Raw genomic sequence first — 23,827 nt, 5'->3', positions numbered from 1 at the left:
TGGATTTCTTTATGCAGTTAATTAATAAACAATCGGTATCGGCCTTTCTCGTGCTATTGCCGATATGCCGATGGTTTCAAATTCATAAAAAATCGGCCGATTAATATCGGCGGCCGATACATTGGTGCATCACTAATTTAATATGCTCTCTATGTTCAGGTTTGCTCCAGATTGGGTGCTGAGGCGTGACAAAATGAAGGACATTGTAGATCCTCTCCGTGCCATCCAGACATTGGCGAATGCTCTGTCTATAGTGCCTTAAAATATTTGCATCTCAAAAAACAAAACTGTGTGCTTGTGAGTCTTTTACTTTAGCTTGAAATTGTTTACCATGATGACCTTGTACATATTTTGTATCTTTTCTTTTTATAATGTGTATATAATTTTAATACTTTTCCTGTGGATAATTGTTTTATTACCGCATATATAGTCTCTGTCAAGGTGTCAATTTAACTTGAAAATGCTGTAAATATATAGGTGCTAAAGTTTGAAATTGATTTTATTTTTGATGCGCTGTAATTGAACATTAAAAAATAATGCCACAACTTTGTCCAAATTGTCCTGGTGCCAACTTGTCTGTACACCGTGGTCCAAATTATTATGCACATGCTATTTTTGTTTGTTTAATGGTTAAACAGTTCAAACATGAATTTTAGTCTTGGACTAGGATAAGCCCTGTCGGGGAAACCGCCCCTATATGAAAGATCTGTGCAGCGCATTTGACAGATTTCTGATTTTTTTGATCATTATAATCCATTATATCATTATAAATTTGGTTAAAGTGCATTCTGCGTAATAAATTGTAACAGCATATTGTGCATATTTTTCAAAGTATTAAAGTATCTTTTGACATTTTTATTTCATTTTTATAGAATAACATCCACACTATCATATAACTGTTGAGGGTAAAATAAAATGTCTAAACTTACTGACTGTATTGGAAAAATAAACAAAAATGGCACGTGCATAAAATGTTTGATTATCACAAAAAACTTTTTCACAGAGTGCATTGATCTATGCAAGAAATTAATAACTATTTAAACAATTACTATTGGTAATCAATTAAATTAACAGCAAAGTTGCATTTTCAATGCATATTCATTATTTCAAATAGTAGAATATTTTTTTGTCTTTGATGCATTTTGAAATGTCTGTTTTTACAAAATGCCACAGAAATTTGACAAAATGTAAGTGTGTGCGTGTGTGTGTCCGTGTGTGTGTGTGTCTGTGTCTTTATGTGTGAGTAGTTTTAGTGTGTCTTTGTGTTTGTGTGTGTTTGTGCGCATATGTGTGAGTATTTTACATCTTTGTTTTGCATCTGTGGCTTTTTTTGTTAAATTCTGTAAGAAATGCTGTGGCAGTCATACCTTTGTGTGTGTGTGTGTGTGTGTGTGTGTGTGTGTGTGTGTGATTGAGCATGTATTTTCTATGTAACATTTGTGCTCTAGTACCAGGCCTACCTTTCTGTGTTTAAATTTTCAGATTTATTTTGGATGCATTGATTTTTTTTACAAATAAAAGGGAAAAACTTTTTTTTGCATTTCCCATTCATTTAAATTTGGGTCATTTTTTACCCCCAAAGGAACTAATTAAGTGAATTTTTTTAACGCCTCTTTAGAACGACCGAATCAAGCCCAGTTTTTTTATATGAATCTTGACAGATAATCTGGAAAAGTCACAAAATCTTATTCCACTGAGATGAAGGAAACCATGTTTTTAAACTAAAGAAAAGTGTTTTCTCAAGTGTTTACTTGGTGGCCATTAAGCAATTTATTTTTCCTTCAAAATATTTCATTCACACTCAGGGAAAGTCATCTTGCCATATAGACACTGTTGTCTAAATTCAACACTGCTTCTTTTTGGAGATTTTCCCCTCTTACACACAAAGGTCATGTGATCCTCATGTGGAATGTACAGTCTTTCTATTCGACTTCTTCTCAGTTTTATGTTCCTTTTATCCATTTCCTCCTGAGATGCTAAACACGGTTCTGAAACAAAACCCAACATAATGTAAGGAAACATTTGAATTTAAATGTATGCATTTGGCAGACATTTATCCAAAGTGACTTACTATACATTCAAGCTTTATATTTTCAGTGTTTCATGTGAATCAAACCAGTGACCTTTGTGTTGCTAAGTGAGCGACAGTAAGTTATCTAAATGAAACATTTCAGTAGTAATGTCATGATGACTACATATTCTTCACCCCAAACCCAATACTACTGAGAGCAAAACTCCCTTCTTTCAAATATAGTTGATCAATAGCAAGAAATCAAAGGGACGATTGGCACAGCTGGGCAGTCACAGTGTACTACCAGCTTAGTCACTGGGAGGCAGATGAAAAACGCCAATTTTACAAAATACGAAACGAAATGTTATTTTGCATGATATAAGGTGAAAATCTGTTCTCTATGATTAGGGCTGCACGATATAAAGGGAAAATACAATAACTTGCTAAATGATGTGATATACGGTATGCGAACCAACAGTGCTTAAAAGTCTGTAAAATCAATTTGAATAAAAAAAAGTCTTGCTTCTATAATGACTAATATAAAGGAATACTGTATTTTCTTTTTTTATGCATTGTACTGCCGACAATCACGTGACTTGGTACAGGTTCTCATAATAAAGTGATCAGTACTGTATACAGCATGGTGTGTCAGTACTTACCTATACATGTAAAATTCCCTTTCCATTTGCCTTCTACACAGGTCAAGTGGGGATCACCCTCCATTTTGTATGTAGCAAGGCAGGTGTATTTCATTTTCTCCCCTGACTTGTATTCAGTCTTTCTTCGATCCAGCAAGTCTAATGTATCTGCGTTCTTATGCGCCATATTTGGTGGTGGCTCACAATCTTTCACTGAAAAAAATAGCATCGTCATTTTGGGTTACCAAGAGCAATTACGTCACTTTTAGACTTCACAAATGTTTCGTTAATGTGCTGTTAATACAGAGATGAAACGATTTCTGGTTGTTGTAAATCTGAGCATTTTAAAAAGTATTAACATATGCCGAAATACGGAAAAAACCCAGTTTGATCGTTTTTAAAAGAAATAGCAGCATGCACCTATACCTTGACATTGTGGATATGGGTTTTCCCAGTTTCCATCTGACTGGCATTCAATGGCCCGGTGGCCGTACAACTTCATGTTGACATCAGTGCATTTGAAAACTAAGACATGTCCAGATGTATAAGGTGGACTGATCCCTGGATGTCCCATTAAAATCTGAACATTATTGAGTTCCTGCTCCTGACAGATGACTTCTGTGTGAACACAAAACTTTGTATGAACCCAACTGATGGATGGTCTGTTTAGACAGATATGAACTAGTATAATTCAATGTACATTTTATATTTTATGAAGTAACTTAAAAGCGCTAACAGACCAGTAGTAGAAAGGTATCTGTTTTAGTTTTGCTGAGATGCTGTATATTCCTCGTTCACATAAAATGGCTTTAAACGTTCACCTTTTCATTTTGTATTGTAAATGCTAATGCAAATCAAATACACCATAAAGTGTGGTCCGGTTTATATTTAAAGTAGCCATAAACTATAAGATTTAGTGCAAAATAAAAGTAATTTTTTGCATAATATATGGGTTTGTGCTGTGTGTAAAAATGTTGTATATTTAAGAAATTTTTATTTATTTATATATCATATAAAACATAAACATATATATATATGCACATGTAAATGTTTCGTAAATGCATACATTAATGTGTGTATATTTATATGCAAAAATACTTTTATTTTGTAATCTAGATTAATCTATGCAGCACTAAAAGGATTATAAATAAACATGGTTATTTAGGAAGTGTGTCATATTAATATAACAATACAGCTTACCTTCAGCATTTGTCTTGATCATTAAAATGACCATTAACAGATGAAAGATCAAACAGAATTTCATTTTAAGCTGAAAGACATTATAACAGTGGGACATTTGTTAATCGTTCAATATAAATGTCTGATGCTCTCATTTTTATCACAATTCATAAACACAAAACAGAACAAAACAGTTGCAGTGTGCAAAGTGAAAAGAAAGGGATTACCTATCAGAGATACTGATATTTGAGTTGAAATCAAGCCAGTGTTATTTAACTGAAATGTAAATAGTATTGTACCCATCCCCTCTTTTTCCCCGCCCCACCAAACTGAACTTTGTCTTTTAAAACACATACATTTGAAGCAAATAACATGTTTGTGGACAGTGGATGGTTGTTTGATTCTGAATAACTTTATTTCTCTATTCTTTATTATGCAATACTTATGCTTTACATTATGATTTTTTTAGAAGATTTATTTTAATCATTTAGGTAAAGTCTATTAGTTTTTTTTTAATTGAAGCATTGCTGTCCTAAAAATATTAAATAAATCGTATTTACGGTTTGTTATTTTCTTTAACATAGTTCTATGGACTTAGTTATTTTTAGCGTTATAAATGTCATTATAAAACAAAATTCATGACTGACTATAAGTCAGTCATTGAATAAACTTGATTCTGAACAGAAACGCACACAAACTGTGTTTTTGACATGCATTGTCAGCACTGTGGAGAGAAATACAATATAATGTTCCGAACAGGGTTCATGTTTCACTAGTTCGCCTGCGCATTTAGGTCTTAATGAATAATGCTAAACAAACTTGGCTTGCTGTCCTCGAAGGGAGCTCTGTACCTGAGCTCTGAACCTTCAGAGAGAGCGAACCTGAGGCTGGGGCTCGAGCCACAAGTTCAACCCCCTGCACGGAACTGCAAAGAGGAAGAAAGAGAGAGTGAAGGAGGAGATGGGGAGGAGGAGGGATGCCGGAAAAGAAAGCAGCTGGACTGGACAGGAAGGCCTGAAGGCTGCCTTATATACGCCCATGAAGATGATGATTGACAGGCCTGAATGTTTAGGCTCCTCCCGAACCTACGTTTAGAACTGCATAAAGAAACACTGATCACCTGAACGGAACAACATCAATAATATAAGAGCTTAAACCTTTATGACATTTTATTAACAAATATTTAATTATCAGTTCTTATTCTGTGATGAAGCTTAAAAAATTAAAATATTCAGCCACAAAGGATTGTGGGTATTCCTTACAACACGTAAAAATAAATGTAAGTTAATTTTAATAAAAAATTTTTAGTTTAATGGATTTAATATTCTTAAGTTAAATTAACCAAAATGTTTTACTTGAATCTGCTAAAGTTTTTGATTAAAATTTACTTAATTATTTTAGGACTATGTGCAGTGACTATAAAACAGTTAAATAACACAAGAAGAATTGGATATCTAAAAACAAAGAGATTCTAGATACATAATCTGCACTTAAAATGTATTAATATTATTTTTATTTATTTAATTTTTTATTATTATTTGTTTACGTAGTACTTTATTTCATTAACATTTATTTATTTTAAATTCCATTTTATGTATATGAATGTGTTTCACAAGTCTTTGTTGTTTATATCCTATATCTTTCAAGTTCTGATTGCAACGGGATGGGTGAGGGAAGTGGAGAGGGAATAGGGATAAAAATGGTCTAATACTTTCTATTTGTAACTTTGCAAAATGTTCTATATGCTTTGTCAAAACCAATAAACACTGAATTACAAAAAAAAAATAACAAAAGAAAATATCTAATAAGACTTACTATTCCTTCACAGTTCATTTTCTACATCAATTAATTTTGTATTTATCATAATTTTACTTAGGAAACAGTGGCGGAGCTAGACTTTTATTTTCTTTAACATAGTTCTATGGACTTAGTTATTTTTAGCGTTATAAATGGCATTATAAAACAAAAATCATGACTGACTATAAATCATGTTTCACTAGTTCGCCTGCGCATTCAGGTCTTAATGAAAACTGGGGTGGCAAAGGGGTGGCAAGGTATTATTTTGGGGGGTCAATATACAAAGTGTTCAATTACACTAAAAATTAATTATTTTCCACAAAATGTATATAGATTAAATTAAAGTTGTTTATTTTCCTAAATGTACACAATTATAGCCTATATGTATTAAGTATACAGCAAAAATAGAACAACTGGGATCTGTTTGGCCCTGATTCGCACCTGACTTTTGCTTCTTCAGAAAGAACTTGGTAATATCGCTTTTTCTCTTCATTCTGCTGTCCCTAAAGGAAAACTTGGTTACACACCTCATGAAGAGACCAAAATTTGGAACAATTTGCTTGTTTTTATTTACCATAAGTACACCGTTACTAATAATACAAATACTAAAGTAATACATTACGACAAGATCTGAGTATATTGAGGTCTAGCCTATTTGACAACACAAGGAAAATTGCTTAAAGACATCTAGACGTGTTATGTTAAGGGAGGAGGGAATGAGTTTCCGTAAACTTTAATGTAATGATGTAAATAGACTTCTGTCCCTCACATTAAGCTATGGAATGGCTTCAGATGACTTTGTGAAATTATAATCCAACCCTCTCAGACCCAAGTCACCCAAACTGACGTGAAAAAAGCGCGAAGCACCGAAAAGCGCGCTGTTACATCCCTGTACTATCTCCATGGTGGTTTTATTAAGTTCAATATGCTGCATTACACGTGCCAATATGAATAAGCCTACCTAATGTCTGTGATTGTTGCTGAACATTTGCTAACGGCATGTTTTTTATTGTTTTAAGCATCTTCACGCAGGCGTGACAGTATTAGTCAGTTTCACAAGACTAGTAATGCTCATGGAAAGCACTACAGTGCAATGTCTCCTTACTTCCCGTTAAAACAGTACTATGTTTAATTTAATACCAATAAAACGCTCTTTATTGTTCCTGTGTGTGCTGCCGCGTTATGTTTTGGAGCACGAAGGAGCCGCGTGTCAGCTTAACCAATAGGCTTGTTCGACTTCAAGCGGCGCCTCAAGAATCGACAGCCGGATTACATCAAAGTACCGCGAGAGCGATTCACGAAATCATACGGAGGAGTTTGCTTTTAAGTCGCTCTCGTGGAACTTTGACGTCACCGGCTGTCGGTTCTTGCGGCGCCGCATGAAGTCGAACAAGTCTAATGAAAAGTGTAGCAGCGCATTCACGTCCGCTGGGAGATTTGAGAAATGTTCGTAAAAATCAAACAGTGTAATGTTTTCAGCGGGGTGGCAACAGGGGTGGCAAGGACTTTGTCTGGGGTTTTGCCACCCCAATTAGCCCTCTGGCTTTGCCACTGTTGCAGGGGGTATTAATAAAGTTGAACTTAATTGATGTTAGCTATTTATAAACGTTGCATGATGTATCTACAGAAGAGTTAAGTTTTAAATATAAAAATATCGAAACTCTTTGTTCATTTTTGAGAGCGATGCTAATGGTCTAATCAGATTCAATGTATTATGCTAAGCTATGCTAAAAGTGGTACCGCCAGACCAGGAGATCAGCTGAATGGATTCCAAAATGATAAAAATCAAATGTTTAACTCGAGGGGAGCTGGAAAATTAGCATATTTAAAAAAAGTGGAGTGTCCCTTTAAATATTAGTTCATTAGTTATTGGTATTTGGGCTGTGTAGTCGCACAGACGTTTGGTTCGGATTATATATGTACATGTAAACAAACATTTTAATCATTTTTTTATCATATCATATCACAAAAACCTTTATAACAGAGAGTGTTGATCCCAGAAAATGCAGAAAATTCTGTGTGAATGCAAACATTGTCCTGAAATTGATCCTGGAATCACTCCTGGAAAAGGGACTTGGGACTTTGGTAACATTGCCGCAACATTTCTGAAATGTGTGAGCAAAAGCCAAAACATTTGCCTTAAGGGTCCTAGTCTAGAGATGACGTGTGTCTTTGACACGGGGGTTGACATTCACAACAAAATCTCTGCAAACTGAAATGAAGCAGAGATCAAGGAGCTCCTCACAGTGGATTGTAGTAAAAGGGATAGTTATTTAACTTATCCCGAGGCCATCCAACATTTGTTTCTTCAGTAAAACATTAAAGAACATTCTAGCTGAAAACACAGTTCTTGATGATTCATAAAATGCACATCCTCAGGTGCTGGTTTTGTTTACAGTACAAAATGCAGATACCGCAGCTCCTGACAACATTTTAAGATCTTATGGAGCAAAACAATCCATCTGTGCAAGAAACAAAAAATTATTTACACAATTACTACTGGTAATAAACAATTAAATTAACAGCAAATTTGCATTTTTACATAAACTAGCCCTTTACATTCAGAATAAGAAAAGCCCATCTTATTGTTTTTATATTATGAATCAAGACTTATAGTTCTTAATTTTTAACTAAATTAATTTTTTTTTTAATATTTAGAAACTATTTCTCAGAAAAACTCAAGTGACCAAAGTGTATTTAAATTAAAACTTAACTGAAAAATATTTTTTTATTTCATAACATTATTCAATTAATTTTAAGACTTACACTTATGGTGATTTTTATATAACTTTACAAAATTATATATTTTTGTTCAAACAGCCTTTTCAGTACAATTTTTTTTTCAAAGGTAAAAACAGTAATGCTGTAGTAGTCATCTTGTAATTATGGCAATTATGACATGCTATCATCTAGACAATTTTACTTTTAAGGAAGAAATCCAGAGGAGACTGAAATGAATTTGGAGGAATTTTTAATTTTGATTTTCTCAAGTGTTTACTTGCTGGCCATTAAGTTTTAGCCATTTATTTTTCCTTCAATATATTTCATTCACACTCAGGCAAAGTCATCTTGCCATATAGACACTGTTGTCTAAATTCAACACTGCTTCTTTTTGGAGATTTTCCACTCTTACACACAAAGGTCATGTGATCCTTATGTGGAGTGTACATTCTTTCTATTCCACTTCTTCTCAGTTGTATGTTCCTATTAAACATTTCCTCCTGAGATGCTAAACACGGTTCTGAAACAAAACCCAACATAATGTAAGGAAACATTTGCATTTAAATGTATTTATTTGGCAGACATTTATCCAAAGTGACTTACTGTACATTCAAGCTTTATATTTTCAGTATGTATCTGTGTTTCATGTGAATCAAACCAGTGACCTTTGTGTTGCTATACCAAGTGAGCGACAGTAAGTTATCTAAATGAAACATTTCAGTAGTAATGTCATGATGACTAAATATTCTTCACCCCAAACCCAATACTACTGAGAGCAAAACTCCCTTCTTTCAAATATAGTTGATCAATAGCAAGAAATCAAAGGGACGATCGGCACGGCCGGGCAGTCACAGTGTACTACCAGCTTAGTCACTGGGAGGCAGTTAAAAAAACGCCAATTTTACAAAATACGAAACGAAATGTTATTTTGCATGATATAAGGTGAAAATCTGTTCTCTATGATTAGGGCTGAATGATATAGAGGGGAAATACAATAACTTGCTGAATAGTGTGGTATATGGTATGCGAAACAACAGTGCTTTAAGTCTGTAAAATCAATTTGAATAAAAATTAAATCTTGCTTCTAAAATACATGACTAATATAAAAGAATATTGTATTTTCTTTTTTTTATGCATTGTACTGCCGACAATCACGTGACTCGGTACAGGTTTTCATAATAAAGTGATCAGTACTGTATACAGCATGATGTGTCAGTACTTACCTATACATGTAAAATTCCCTTTCCATTTGCCTTCTACACAGGTCAAGTGGGGATCACCCTCCATTTTGTATGTAGCAAGGCAGCTGTATTCAACTGTCTCCCCTGACTTGTATTCAGTCTTTCTTTGATCCAGCATGTCTAATGTATCTGCGTTCTTTTGCGCCATATTTGGTGGTGGCTCACAATCTTTCACTGAAAAAATAGCATTGTCATTTTGGGTTACCAAGAGCAATTACATCACTTTTAGACTTCACAAATGTTTCATTAATGTGCTGTTAATACAGAGATGAAACAATTTCTGGTTGTTGTAAATCTGAGCATTTTAAAAAGTATTAACATATGCCGAAATACTGAAAAAAGAAATAGCAGCATGCACCTCTACCTTGACATTGTGGATATGGGTTTTCCCAGTTTCCATCTGACTGGCATTCAATGGCCCGGTGGCCGTACAACTTCATGTTGACATCAGTGCATTTGAAAACTAAGACATGTCCAGATGTATAAGGTGGACTGATCCCTGGATGTCCCATTAAAATCTGAACATTATTGAGTTCCTGCTCCTGACAGATGACTTCTGTGTGAACACAAAACTTTTTATGAACCCAACTGATGGATGGTCTGTTTAGAATTAGATATGAACATATCTAGATATTAGATATGAACTAGTATAATTCAATGTACATTTTATATTATATAAAGTAACTTAAAAGGTGCTAACAGACAAAATTTTAACTGTTAGCAGAAAGGTAGCTGTTTTAGTTTTGCTGAGATGCTATTCCTGTTTAACATAAAATGGCTTTAAACTTTCACCTTTTCATTTTGTATTGTAAATGCTAATGCAAATCAAACACAACGTAAAGGGTGGTCCAGTTTATATATAAGGTAATATATGGGTTTGCGCTGTGATTAATATTATGAATATTTAAGAAATATTTAAGACAATTTTATTTATGTATATATAATATAAAACATATAAATAAACACATATATATATATATATATATATATATATATATATATATATATATATATATATATATATATATATATATATATATATATATATATATATATATATATACACAAGGGCGTAGGTTTGATTCTGGCATTGGTGGGGACATAAATAAAATGGTCGGATTGCAAAAACTGTTTATCACCGTTTACTTGACATAAACAACAGACAACTCAGTATGCACTTTACTCAGTGACATCTGACTCGCTACCCCTGGTGCCATCCCAAATTTAATGTAAATAAACAATTCGTTATGTCCTAGAGCCTTATAAACAGTAGCTGTTTAAGTCTTTGTCAAAAAAAAAAGAAAATCACATTGTAACATATATGAATCCATATTAACTTTATAACATTGAAGAATATGCAATTAATATTTAATTCTTAATTTAATTTTGCCAAAAAATCCCAGTGTTGAAGTAGGTATGTATATCATGCTGTTTCCTGAACAACATTTATTAACATTTCTAATATATATAATAATAATAATATATATATTGCAGCTGGGTTGGTAATTTACCGTAGATTTAAATTTATGTTATTTACTGGCAAAAGTTTTTTCAAAGTTAAATAAATTTTAAATATTAACAAGTCTTTATCTTTACAGAATAAAACTATACAATAACAGCCTCATGCAAAGCATTCTGGGAACCAGAAATCATCCTCAACCTTTTTCTGTTTTTTGCTTCAGATTTTGTTTTCCAGAATGTTTTGCTTGATGCTGTTTTTTTAGTTTTACTCTGTAAAAACAAAGACTTGTAAATGTGTAATGTTCATTTAACTTTGAACAAAATGTTACCAGTAAAAAACATAAATTTAAATCTACGGTAAATTACCGGCAACCCAGCTGCAATTTCTACGGATTTTTTTACAGTGTATGCCCAGCACTAAAAGGATTATAAATAAACATGGTTATGTAGGAAGTGTGTCAAATTAATATAACAATACAGCTTACCTTCAGCATTTGTCTTGATCATTAAAATGACCATTAAGAGGTGAAAGATCAAACAGAATTGCATTTTAAGCTGAAAGACATTATAACAGTAGGACATTTGTTAATCGTTCAATAAAAAGGGCTGATGCTGTCATTTTTATCACAATTCATAAACACTTAACAGAACAAAACAGTGGCAGTGTCCCCTAAAGCAAAGTGAAAAGAAAGGGATTACCTTTTTCAGTTTAACAGCAGAGATACTGATATTATTGAAATCAAGCGGTGTTATTTAACTGAAATGTAAATAGTATTGTACCCATCCCCTCTTTTTCCCCGCCCCACCAAGCTGAACTCTGTCTTTTAAAATACGTAAATTTTAAGCAAATAACATGTTTGTGGACAGTGGTTGGTTGTTTGATTCTGAATAACTTTATTTCTCCATTCTTTATTATGCAATACTTATGCTTTACGCTTATGTATGTATGTATGGATATGAATAGTCTACTATTCCTGGCTAGCATAGTTGGTATTTCAGGCTTGTATACATTTTTTTAAATGAAATATTTTAGAACTATATGAAAAAAACAACTTGCAAAATTTACTTTAAAAAATCCTTGTAACAATTTGCACAAACTTTTTTTAAGTAAAATTTACTGCTTTTGTAAGTACAACTTATGCATTATAATGCATTAAAAACATATTTTAAATAATTAAGTAAATGTTAAGTCAGTCATTGAATAAACTTGATTCTGAACAGAAACACACACAAACTGCGTTTCTGACATGTATTGTCAGCACTGTGGAGAGAAATACAATATAATGTTCCGAACAGGGTTCATGTAAAGAAACACTGATCACCTGAACGGTGACATCACAAAATTACAATTTACAACAAAACAACATCAATAAGAGCTTAAACCTTTATGACATTTTATTAACAAATATTAAAGTAGTTAAAGTTCTTATCAGTTCTTATTCTGTGATAAAGCTTAAAAAAAATATTCAGGTGCAAAGAATTGTGGGTATTCCTTACAACATGTAAAAATAAATTTAAGTTAATTTTAATAATTTTTTTTAGTTTAATGGATTTAATATTCTTAAGTTAAGTGACTATAAAACAGTTAAATAACACAAGAAAAATGTCTAGATGGGAGAATTGGATATCTAAAATCAAAGAGATTCTAGATACATAATCTGCACTTAAAATGTATTAATATTATTTTTATTTATTTTATTTTTTATTATTATTTTTTTACGTAGTACTTTATTTCATTAATATTTATTTATTTTAAATTCAATTGTATGTATATGAATGTGTTTCACAAGTCTTTGTTGTTTATATCCTATGTTATGTCTTTCAAGTTCTGATTTCAACCTGATGGGTGAGGGAAGTGGAGAGGGAATAGGGATAAAAATGGTCTAATACTTTCTATTTGTAACTTTGCAAAATGTTCTATATGCTTTGTCAAAACCAATAAACACTGAATTACAAAAAAAAAATAACAAAAGAAAATATCTAATAAGACTTACTATTCCCACACAGTTCATTTTCTACATGAATTAATTGTGTATTTATCATAATTTTACTTAGGAAAATCTAGTTATCAAGAAATAATAATAGTGTTATGCAGAAATTATGAGAGTTAATCTAATAGAACTACACCAAAAAGTTCATTTTTTTCAGTGTATTTACCCAGCTAAAGTCATTTTTGTGATTTGCAGTTTTTTACATAAAAACATCCCACACAATATAAAAAAACATTTTGTGAACCCTGATATCTTTAATATTGACTGAGTGGTCAGGGCCAGTGCCAGAATCTAACTTACACTCGCTGGCACACACGTGACATCCCACCACACAATGAGAGCGGCTCAACTTTAGTTTTTTTGCCTGTCAACAAACATGTTTAAAATAATTGATTTCCGTTAAAAAAGCATTGCAAAAATGAATCAAAGCCTTAGACAGTGTAATGCATGTTTTGATTGTGTTTTTGACTAAACTGCATTTGATTACACATCATAAATGTTTTACATTTACATCCTGAACCGCCGCATTGCAGCCTGCTGTGCTAATTGTTTTATTCATGTTGAACAGAGTGTTTAGTAATGTAATGTCTATTAGGTTATGTGTAAGTACTAGCCTTGCAGGTGGTATTAATAAAGTTGAACTTAATTAATGTTAGCTATTCATTATTAATGAATTCATTATTATTATTGTGAAAAGTCATTAGATGGTTTTATATAAGCGAAGCTGGCAACCCTGTCTGTGTGCTTGTGCAAACGTTTGGTTCAGATTATATATGTACATGTAAACAAACATTTTAATCAGAGTGCAATGTTTAGGGTGCATGAAAACTGTATTGTCGTTACCTTCAATTGGATTGAATTCAGTCGCATTGACAAAATGGTGTGCATGTAAACATAGCCAGTGAGTTAAGAACCAACCTGGACCGGTACAGAACCAAAAAAACAGACATAAATGTAATACTCAAACCCTTATTATTTCACTGTAAAAAGTAATACCTAAATCTAACTTATAAAAATTGAGGCAAGTGGCTGCATTTGATGTTTTAAGTTGAGTCAACTTGTAGCCTTTTTAAGTATAATAAACACTGTAATATTACTTAATACAAACGCAACAAAATTAAGTTGAGTTAACTAATAGTTCTAGTATTACTCAGTTTAATTTACTTTTCTTGGTACAGGTAACTTTTTTTATGGTTTGTTGTTGTTTCCATAAACATTGATTTAGACTTTATATTTCTGTGAGATGAGGGCACAAATTCTTTATTCAATCAACGCGCCCACCCAGTTTAGTTTTGGGCAGCTCTAAAGCGCGACATACCAGTCTATGCACAAGCACCAGTCTTCTGAACAATGGTAACTACAAAACCTAAAGATGAAACAAAATCTCTTCTAAATCTCGAATGAACATTAAACACTAAAATGTCTTTCTTTTAAGTTAAAAACACATAAAATAGCGTTTAAATTTAAATTTCACTGTCCAAATGCAGTCCCATGCAAAGCATGCTGGGAACTACGAGTCTACGGCCTAGTTAGCTATGTTTACTAAAAATCATTCACGTAGTTTCAACACAAAATTATTAATTTAATTTCCTTCTTACAAATTTAAGTGGATTATACATGATTAAATGAAGCTGAATTTACTCAATAAAGTGTTCATTTAAAATGACTCAAATTATTCATCTTTTTGGGGTGGTTTCCCAGACAGGGATTATTCTAGTCCCAGACTAAAATGCATGTTTGAGCTGCTTTGATTTTGACCTTGCACTGACATATCTTAAAATATATCACAATTGTTTTGTCTTAAGATGCACACCAGGATAGTTTTTTGTAAGGTTTGTTTGTAAAAACTACTTAAATGTCCTAAAATAACTAAGACCTAGTCATGGATTAATCTAAACCCTGTCCGGGAAACCGCCCATTTATGTTATTTTAACTCAAATTTTGATTAAAAAAAACAAGAATTACATTTTTTTTAATACAGTTTACGCGTTTTATATTTGTTAAATCTACTAAGGCCCAGAAACAATGTTTACAGTATTGATAGCTGGACAAGGTCGGCACATATTTCACAACACATTGCTATTAAATTAGTAAAATAAACTATTGTCTAACTTATTGTAATGTTTGAAATTGATTTAATGTTTTATGCGCTGTAATTTGACATTAAAAATAATGCCACAATTTTGTCCAAATTGTCCTGGTGGCAACTTGTCTCTATATGCTCAACAGCAAAATATTTTGATTATCGTATCACAAAAACCGTTATAAAAGAATTTGTTGATCCCAGAAAATGCAGAAGTCCCTTCTGTGTGACTGCAAACATGTTCTGATATTGATCCTGGAATCGCTCCTGGAAAAGGGACTTGGGACTTTGGTAACATTGCCGTAACATTTCCAAAACGTGTGAACAAAAGCCAAAACATTTGCCGTAAGGGCTGTGTCCTAGTCTAGAGATGACGTGTGTAGCATCTCTTTGACACGGGGGTTAACATTCACAATGAAAAACTCTGCAAGCTGAAATGAAGCAGAGATCAAGGAGCTCCGATTGTTGTAAAAGGGATAGTTATCAGTAAAACAGTAAAGAACATTCTAGCTGAAAACACAGTTCTTGATGATTCATAAAATGCACATCCTCAGGTGCTGTTTTTGTTTACAGTACAAAATCCAGATACCGCAGCTCCTGACAACATTTTAAGGTCTTATGGAGCAAAACAATCCGTCCGTGCAAGAAACTGAAAATTATTTACACAATTACTACTGGTAATAAACAATTAAATTAACAGCAAATTTGCATTTTTACATAAACTAGCCCTTTACATTCAGAATAAGAGAAGCCCATCTTATTGTTTTTATATTATGAATCAAGACTTGTAGTTCTTAATTTTTAACTAAATTAAATATTTTTAAATATTTAAAAACTCAAGTGACTGAAGTGTATTTAAATTAAAACTTTGATTTTTTTTATCTCAAAACATTATTCAATTAATTTTAAGACTTACACTTATGGTGATTTTTATATAACTTTACACAATTATATATTTTTGTGCGAACAGCCTTTTCAGTACAATTTTTTTTCAAAGGTAAAAACAGTAATGCTGTAGTAGTCATCTTGTAATTATGGCAATTACGACATGCTATTATCTAGAAAATTTTACTTTTAAGGAAGAAATCCAAAAGAGACTGAAATGAATTTGGAGGAATGTTTAATTTTGATTTGCTCAAGTGTTTACTTGCTGGCCATTAAGTTTTAGCCATTTATTTTTCCTTCAATATATTTCATTCACACTCAGGCAAAGTCATCTTGCCATATAGACACTGTTGTCTAAAGTAAACACTGTTTCTTTTTGGAGATTTTCCCCTCTTACACACAAAGGTTATGTGATCCTTATGTGAAGCGTAAATTCTTGGTGTGTCACTTTTTTGCAGCTGTATGTTCCTTTTATCCATTTCCGGCTGAGACGCGTAACACGGTTCTGAAACAAAACCCAACATAATGTAAGGAAGCATTTGCATTTAAATGTATGTATTGGCAGACACTTTTATCCAAAGTGACTTACTGTACATTTTCAGTATGTATCTGTGTTTCAAGTGAATCAAACCAGTGACCTTTGTGTTGCTATACCAAGTGAGCGACAGTAAGTTATCTAAATGAAACATTTCAGTAGTAATGTCATGATGACTAAATATTCTTCACCCCAAACCCAATACTACTGAGAGCAAAACTCCCTTCTTTCAAATATAGTTGATCAATAGCAAGAAATCAAAGGGACGATCGGCACAGCTGGGCAGTCACAGTGTACTAACAGCTTAGTCACTGGGAGGCAGATTAAAAACGCCAATTTTACAAAATACGAAACGAAAGGTTATGTTGCATGATATAAGGTGAAAATCTGTTCTCTATGATAAGGGCTGCACGATATAGAGGGAAAATACAATAACTTATGTGAAACAACAGTGCTTTAAGTCTGTAAAATCAATTTGAATAAAAATAAAATCTTGCTTAATACATGACTAATATGAAGGAATACTGTATTTTATTTTTTTATGCATTGTACTGCTGACAATTACGTGACACAGTACAGTTTTCATAATAAAGTGATCAGTACTGTATACAGCATGATGTGTCAGTACTTACCTATACATGTAAAATGTCCTTCCCATTTGCCTTGTACACAGGTCAAGTGGGGATCACCCTCCATAATGTATGTAGCAAGGCAGATGTATTTAATTTTCTCCCCTGACTTGTATTCAGTCTTTCTTTGATCCAGCATGTCTAATGTATCTGCGTTTATATGGTTCATATTTGGTGGTGGCTCACAATCTTTCACTGAAAAAAATAGCATCGTCATTTTTGGTTACCAAGAGCAATTACAACACTTTTAGACTTCACAAATGTTTCATTAATGTGCTTTTAAAGGGCAACTATGGTCCAATTCACGATTTTACATTTCATGTGATCTGTAAGTGTGTGTTAGTACGTTAACGATATTCAAAAGGTACAAACCCCAATGTAAACGATGATGCGTGTTATCGTTTCCAACGTAAATCTCTTTTCTTGGACTACAACAGACACGCGGATTGTATGCAAAAGTTTACTTCCTGGGCTGGTTGACGTGAACAAAATCGACATTATCATAATTCCTCCCGCTTCGGACTCACGGCCTGTAAGTTAACTCCTTTTAGGATTGCATTGTGAGCGAATCTTTCAAACATGGAAGGAGCGTCACATTTCCAGCTGACGTCAGAGGTATTCAGGCCAATCACCACGTACAGATAAGCTGGCCAATCGAGGACACGGCGCTTTTTAAATCGATGAGTTTTGTACAAAATCTGGCATTTGAGGAAGGCAAGGATATCTGGAGCAACAAAAATGTACGTTATGTGAAAAATAATAAAGCAATAAGCCCCAAGAAGCAGTGGGTTACCAGTGCATTTTATAATAGCTAAGGGGTGTTGTGAGGCACGATGCGAAGCGGAGTGCCTAAAACCCCATTAGCTGTTATAAAATGCCCTGTAACCCCACTGCTTTGCGGGGCTTATTGCTTTTATTAAACGGTTACTTCATATGCATAGCAGGATTTCATAAAATAAAACACAAATAAGTTGCAATTATATCAGTACAAATATTACTCTTCCGCCAAATAAAGTAGTTCCTCAGAAAGTGTGGCTGCAACAGAGCGTAGTTATGTCTGAACCGTGAGGTTACCGCGGTTTTTATCACAGCTTAGAATGCGTTTGAACCAATCAGAATGAAGAACCAGAACGGGCCTTTTTATAATGTGTGTTTTTAACCATAAGCCATGCAAACACATTGTATTATAACAAATACGTTTTTTTTATTTTGTTTTATAAAATGAAATAGGTGCACTTTAATACAGATATGAAACAATTTCTGGTTGTAAACCTGATCATTTTGAAAAGTATCAAATACTGGAAAAATACTGAAAACACCCTGTGTTGCCTTACCTATGCATTTAGGAAATGGGCTGCTCCATTCTCCATCTTCCTGGCAGGTGATGTCATCTTTTCCTTCTAAAATCAGCCCTCGTCCCTGAATGCATGAAACTTTTAAGTTGTCACCAGGCTTGTAGAGTCCCTCCACGATCATGTTTGTGAGGTTTGCAGCACATTTTACCTCTAATAAACCAAATCAATCTGGTCATTGTGGTGTTTAATATTATGATAAAGCACCATTTTTAACTTTACAGATCAATTACCAGACATTTTGTCTCTTAAAAATTAAAGTGCTTAAAAGGTTCATCACAGCGATGCCATAGAACCTTTTTTTGTCCATGTAGTCAAAGGTTCTTTAAAGGTACAGTGTGTAATTTTTAGAAGGATCTCTTGACAGAAATTCAAAATAATATACAAAACTATATTATTAGGGGTGTATAAAGACCTTTTTATAATAACGCGTTGTGTGTTTATTGCCTTAGAATGAGACGTTTTATCTACATACACAGAGGGTCACCTTACATGGAAGCCACCATTTTGTGCAGCCATGTTTCTACAGAAGCTCTTAAAGTGCCCATCTTATGACTGCTTTTCCACAAGTTATATCGGTGTATGAGTTCCATCAAGCATGTTTCAAAAGTTGTTTGCTCGAAAAAGCTTGTAGGAAAAGATTGTTACCCATCTCTAGTAGCCTCTTTTTCAGGGCAGTTTAGATTGTGCCGTTTTGAGCTAGTCTTACATATTTATGAGCTACTGCTCCTTTGATCACGCCCCACTACTAACGTCATGTGATCGTGCGCATGCTCAGTGGTATCGTGAGCAGTACAGACCATACTGTGTTATTATTTTATATATTATTATTATTATTAATATTAACGGTTTATGTTGCCAACAGACAAATCATGCAGAAAAGTATCACTAATAAGTACACTACAGGAGAAGAAACATATGACACACAATGATTCCAGAGTAAATTGTGATGTTACGTTAGCAGTCACAACAATAAACTCGTTTTCCCTGGACAATGCTAACATATTCCCATTATAAAACATTTTCAAACGCATTATTTTCGCAAATTACAGAAATTAAGACCCGGGGGGGGATGTATACTGCTTGTGGACCGCGTGCTAATTGCTAGAAGCTAGCGGGAGGTCCGGACCGTGTAACTTATATATCTATGCGGACCTTAAAGTTATTAGAGGCTCGCCTCGTCAGAAAAGCCGGGGCATACGGTCTCGGTTAGTTTGGCAAAAAGCTTTTAGCTCTAGCATCATAAATGTAGTATTTTGTGACAGAAGATGACAACATGCAAAATACAACGTGACTTCTTACCTTTTTTTGTTGATATACAAAGATCGCGAATCGAATCCAGTCTGTTTCAGATGTGCGAATGATCCATGAAAGTCCAATCAAATACATCCAATTACCAATTTTGTCCACAAATGCTTATAATCCGCGAAATATAGATACATAGTCTGTTGTTTACATCAGATTTCGCATGAAGGTCTTATCGCCTACAATCTGAGGACTGTTTGCGTCGTAACACACTGTATATAAGATTACTCCGGGTTCCAATAACCTCGCGTTAAAACTTTGTTTTTAAAAGTAGGTGGGAGTATAATCCATAATATCCAAATAGCGCTGTTATTTCCGTGAGACATGATAACAGCACAGAGGGTCTCATTCAAGTGACTGCTCTATGCTCTCTAGCTACCTGGTGGGTGGAGACCTGCGAGTGGGGTGGTGGGCGGGAAAATTCAAACTGAATGTGACGAAACTTTTTGTTACGTCACAACGGAGCTGAGTTTGAACTCCCGCAATCTGAGACTCAAGGCAGAGGACATTCAGAAACCTGTATCTCACTCAAAACAGCATGGATGGATTTTTTTCCAAGTTTGTATGCGTGTGGGAGCATCAGAGACACAAAATAACACCCCAAAACCCAGAAAAAGTGAGTTTTTCATAATATGGGCACTTTAACAGACAAACTTTTTTGCTAAGTTGTCTCCAACGATGACACGTTTGTCCGGTGGTGGCTACCGTAGCTTCTCCATGTGTTTCAAAAGCAAGAGGTGAGCAGTGGACTGAGCCGTTGGTTGCAATTCACAACCTCACCACAAGATGCCGCTAAAATTTACACACTGCACCTTTAAAGAAAATGTTATTTTATACATTTTTATAATCTGAAAAACCTTTTTTCAATTAAAGAACCGTTTGTGAAAGGTTTTTCAAATGTCAAAGGTGTTTTAAAGAAACATTTGGACAGAAAATGTTCTTCTTTGGTATTGTGAAGCACCTTAATTTTTAAGAGTGTATATTTACTGTAAAGCTGATACAATGCAAAATTGTAAACGGTGCTATAGAAATAAATTTGTATTAAATAAAATAAAAAATCCATGAATATAAAGTGCATCCATGGCAAATGGACATTTGATAAAGGGACATTTTTTGGTGTGTGTGTGTGTGTTGTCTTCAGTCTGATCATTTTAAAAGATAGCAGCATGCACCTTTACCTTGACATTTTGGATATGGGTTGTCCCAGTTTCCATTTGACTGGCATTCAATGGCCCGGTGGCCATACAACTTCATGTTGACATCAGTGCATTTGAAAACCAAGACATGTCCAGATGTATAAGGTGGATTGATCCCTGGACGTCCCATTAAAATTTGTACATTACTGAGTTCCTGCTCCTGACAGGTGACTTCTATAAAAATAAAATAAATATATTTCTGTATTTTATTCTGTTTTATATAAAAAATGAGGGATGGTCTCTAGGTCCGGTACATTATATATACATTAGGGCTGGGCGATATGGCCAAAAAAATATGCTGTATGTTTCTTTTTAACATAAAGTGGTTTTAAACTTTCACTTTCTTATATTGTATTGTAAATGATAAACAGTGAAATAGAATTAGAAAAATCAAATAGAGTGATAAAAGTAAAATAAAATAAAAATTTTATCCAGTTTATATTTAAAGTGGCTCATAAGCACTATAGCATAATAAATAAAGACAGTTTTTAAGGCAGTGCTTCATATTTATATAACAATACAGGCCAGCTTACCTTCAGCATTTGCCTTGATCATCAAAATGACCATTAACAGGTGAAAGAATATTTTACTGTATTTCATTTTTAGCTGAAAGACATTATAACAGTCCATGATTTAGTAGTTAACAAAATGAGTCATTTTATAACAATTAATAAACACTTACAACAGAACTAAATAAATCAAATGTTTATTTATATAGCACTTTTCCAAACAAAATAACACAGTTTAAAGTGATTTACAAGTAAGAAAAGAAAACCAAGTACATAAACAATAAAAAAGGCATAAAAACCCATTAAATTCAACTTTCATATTAATTCATGAAAATACTAGGATAAGAATTATATATGTGTTATAAAAGCATGTAAGACAATATCATTTAAATAAGAAAAAACAACAAAAAACCTGTAGAAACAAAAAGCTATCAAACCAAAATTACTGGAAAGCCAAAGTAAATAAATATGTGTTTCATTTAGTTATAAAACTATTTATGTTTTCAGCATGTCAACCTAAAACGTAGCTGAGTGAAAAGAAAGGGATTACCGTTTTTTCAGTTTTCCAGCAGAGATACTGATATGTGTTGAATTCAAGCCTGCATGTGTCATTTAACTGAAATGTAAATAGTACTCTAACCATCCACTCTTTATCCCCGCCCCACTGAACTCTGTCTTTTAAAACACTACAAAAAATGTAAATGTATACTTGAAGCGAATAAAATGTTTGTGGATGGTTGTTAAATTTTGTTTTCGAATGCAAAAATGTCATGTAATTGTACTTATGCTATATGTGGATTTAAAAATAGTCTACTGTTCCTGGCTAGCATAGCTTATACAACGTTACATTCTTTAAAATGAAATACTTTAGAATATATTTTAGAAAACCCAGCTAAAGTAATTTTTTGTGATTTACTGTTTTCTAAACATCTGATCCTACATAATATAAAAAACATTTTGTGAACCCTGATATCTTTTATATAGACTGAGTGGTCAGGGCCGGTGCCAGAATCGGAATCCCCCACGCCGACATGCGTGTGACATCACTCGATGACAGGAGCTTTACTTTAGTTTTCGCCTATCTACAAAGATGTTCAAAATCATTTATTTTGAAAAAGCATTGGGAAAATTGATCAAAGCAAAAGACAGTGTAATGCCTTTTTATAAAAATTTTATAAAAAACATTAATTTATCATGAATTCTGTGTAATTAAACCTAAAAAAAATAAGGCTACTAACCAACTGCACTACTTTGTATAATTGAATATGTTTTGTTTAATTAAAATAGTACGTTTTAGAGCACATTTGTCATAAAATTTCTTTAGGGGGCCGCGAAGAAATGCACCGTATGCAAGGGGGGCCGCACAGTGAAAAAGTTTGAGAACTACTAGTGTATTTGACTAAACTGCATTTGGTTATACATCATGACGTTAATTGTTTTACATTTACATCCTGAACTGTCGTGCTCCTTTAGCATTTGTGACGTACTTTCTAGCGTTGTAGCCTGCTGTTGCACAATGGTTCTATGTATGTACAGTGTGTTTAGTAATGCGTATTAGGCTATGTATAAGTAGGCTTGCAGGGAGTATAAATAAAGTTGAACTTAATAGACATTCGTTATTAACGTTGCCATGATGTTGAATTACTCGTCATTACACTTAAATCTGAACATCACTAATAAAATGGCTGGTAATTGAGCTGTATTATTAATTTACACCTGAGATTTTTGTATACATTATCTTAAAGACTACAGATGTGGCCTTTAAAAATGCGCGTCTCTGAAAGCAGAATGCCGCGAGGACTTCCGAAATTCTGCGAGATCCCGCAGAAGGGTGATTCGGTGGGGGACGCAGGAAATAAAAAACCTGTAGAGGGCAGTCGTGTTTCAAGTACAGTAGGGCATACTGACGACAATGTGTGCTCGACTTTATGCTTTAAGCATACTATATGATATCGAAGTAACATGACAGGGATTCTTGGTGCATTGGCAGTACTTTGATGTCACATGCAAGCTTTTTGACAAACATTTGGTTGGCGAAGTTTTCTTTTGCCAGTTACATAAACAGTCAAATATTCTTCATAAAAATCTGACTTAAACGCGGATCATTCGTCTTATTTTTTTTGTGTACACTTACAGTAGAAGAGACGTGATGATAACGGAGTCTTATAACAAAATAATTCGCAAAGACCTTTGAAGAAACCGAGAGCATTTGCGCAATATCATTAACTAGTTTATCTAATTGTACATTTAGTTTATCTTTGCATCTGAACGTTTTTAATAGCTGGAACATGGTT

The 23,827-nt window shown here is 33.5% G+C and overlaps 3 protein-coding genes across 4 annotated transcripts in view; 1 reads left to right on the top strand and 2 right to left on the bottom strand.

The window, feature by feature from the left end:
• The window catches only part of aspm (assembly factor for spindle microtubules), a 28,417-nt gene extending 27,867 nt beyond the window's left edge, over nucleotides 1-550 (top strand). For both annotated transcript variants that reach the window (XM_073813577.1, XM_065259509.2), the window contains exon 30: nucleotides 160-550. In XM_073813577.1, the coding sequence (XP_073669678.1) occupies nucleotides 160-262 (103 nt within the window). In that variant the 3' untranslated portion in view covers nucleotides 263-550. The remainder of the gene's footprint in view (nucleotides 1-159) is intronic.
• Nucleotides 551-1,759: 1,209 nt separating this feature from the next.
• LOC135741081 (complement factor H-related protein 2-like) lies at nucleotides 1,760-4,092 on the bottom strand. Its single transcript, XM_073813584.1, has 5 exons — nucleotides 4,056-4,092; nucleotides 3,850-3,919; nucleotides 3,076-3,267; nucleotides 2,671-2,862; nucleotides 1,760-1,988 (listed from the first exon to the last, which is right to left on the bottom strand). Exons 2-5 carry the CDS (start codon nucleotides 3,911-3,913, stop codon nucleotides 1,792-1,794), a joined length of 645 nt encoding a protein of 214 aa, XP_073669685.1. The 5' UTR covers nucleotides 3,914-3,919; nucleotides 4,056-4,092; the 3' UTR covers nucleotides 1,760-1,791.
• Nucleotides 4,093-8,581: 4,489 nt separating this feature from the next.
• The window catches only part of LOC135740939 (complement factor H), a 33,130-nt gene continuing 17,884 nt past the window's right edge, over nucleotides 8,582-23,827 (bottom strand). Inside the window, exons 7-10 of the mRNA XM_073813583.1 lie at nucleotides 21,007-21,198; nucleotides 18,506-18,676; nucleotides 17,175-17,366; nucleotides 8,582-8,866 (exon numbers count right to left, since the gene is read on the bottom strand). Of these exons, the coding sequence (XP_073669684.1) occupies nucleotides 8,670-8,866; nucleotides 17,175-17,366; nucleotides 18,506-18,676; nucleotides 21,007-21,198 (752 nt within the window). The 3' untranslated portion in view covers nucleotides 8,582-8,669. The remainder of the gene's footprint in view (nucleotides 8,867-17,174; nucleotides 17,367-18,505; nucleotides 18,677-21,006; nucleotides 21,199-23,827) is intronic.

Source organism: Paramisgurnus dabryanus, chromosome 24 (genome assembly GCF_030506205.2).
Source record: "Paramisgurnus dabryanus chromosome 24, PD_genome_1.1, whole genome shotgun sequence".
NCBI lineage: Eukaryota > Metazoa > Chordata > Actinopteri > Cypriniformes > Cobitidae > Paramisgurnus > Paramisgurnus dabryanus.
Note: the sequence above shows the minus strand (reverse complement) of the source record. Positions and strands in the feature narration are given on the sequence as shown.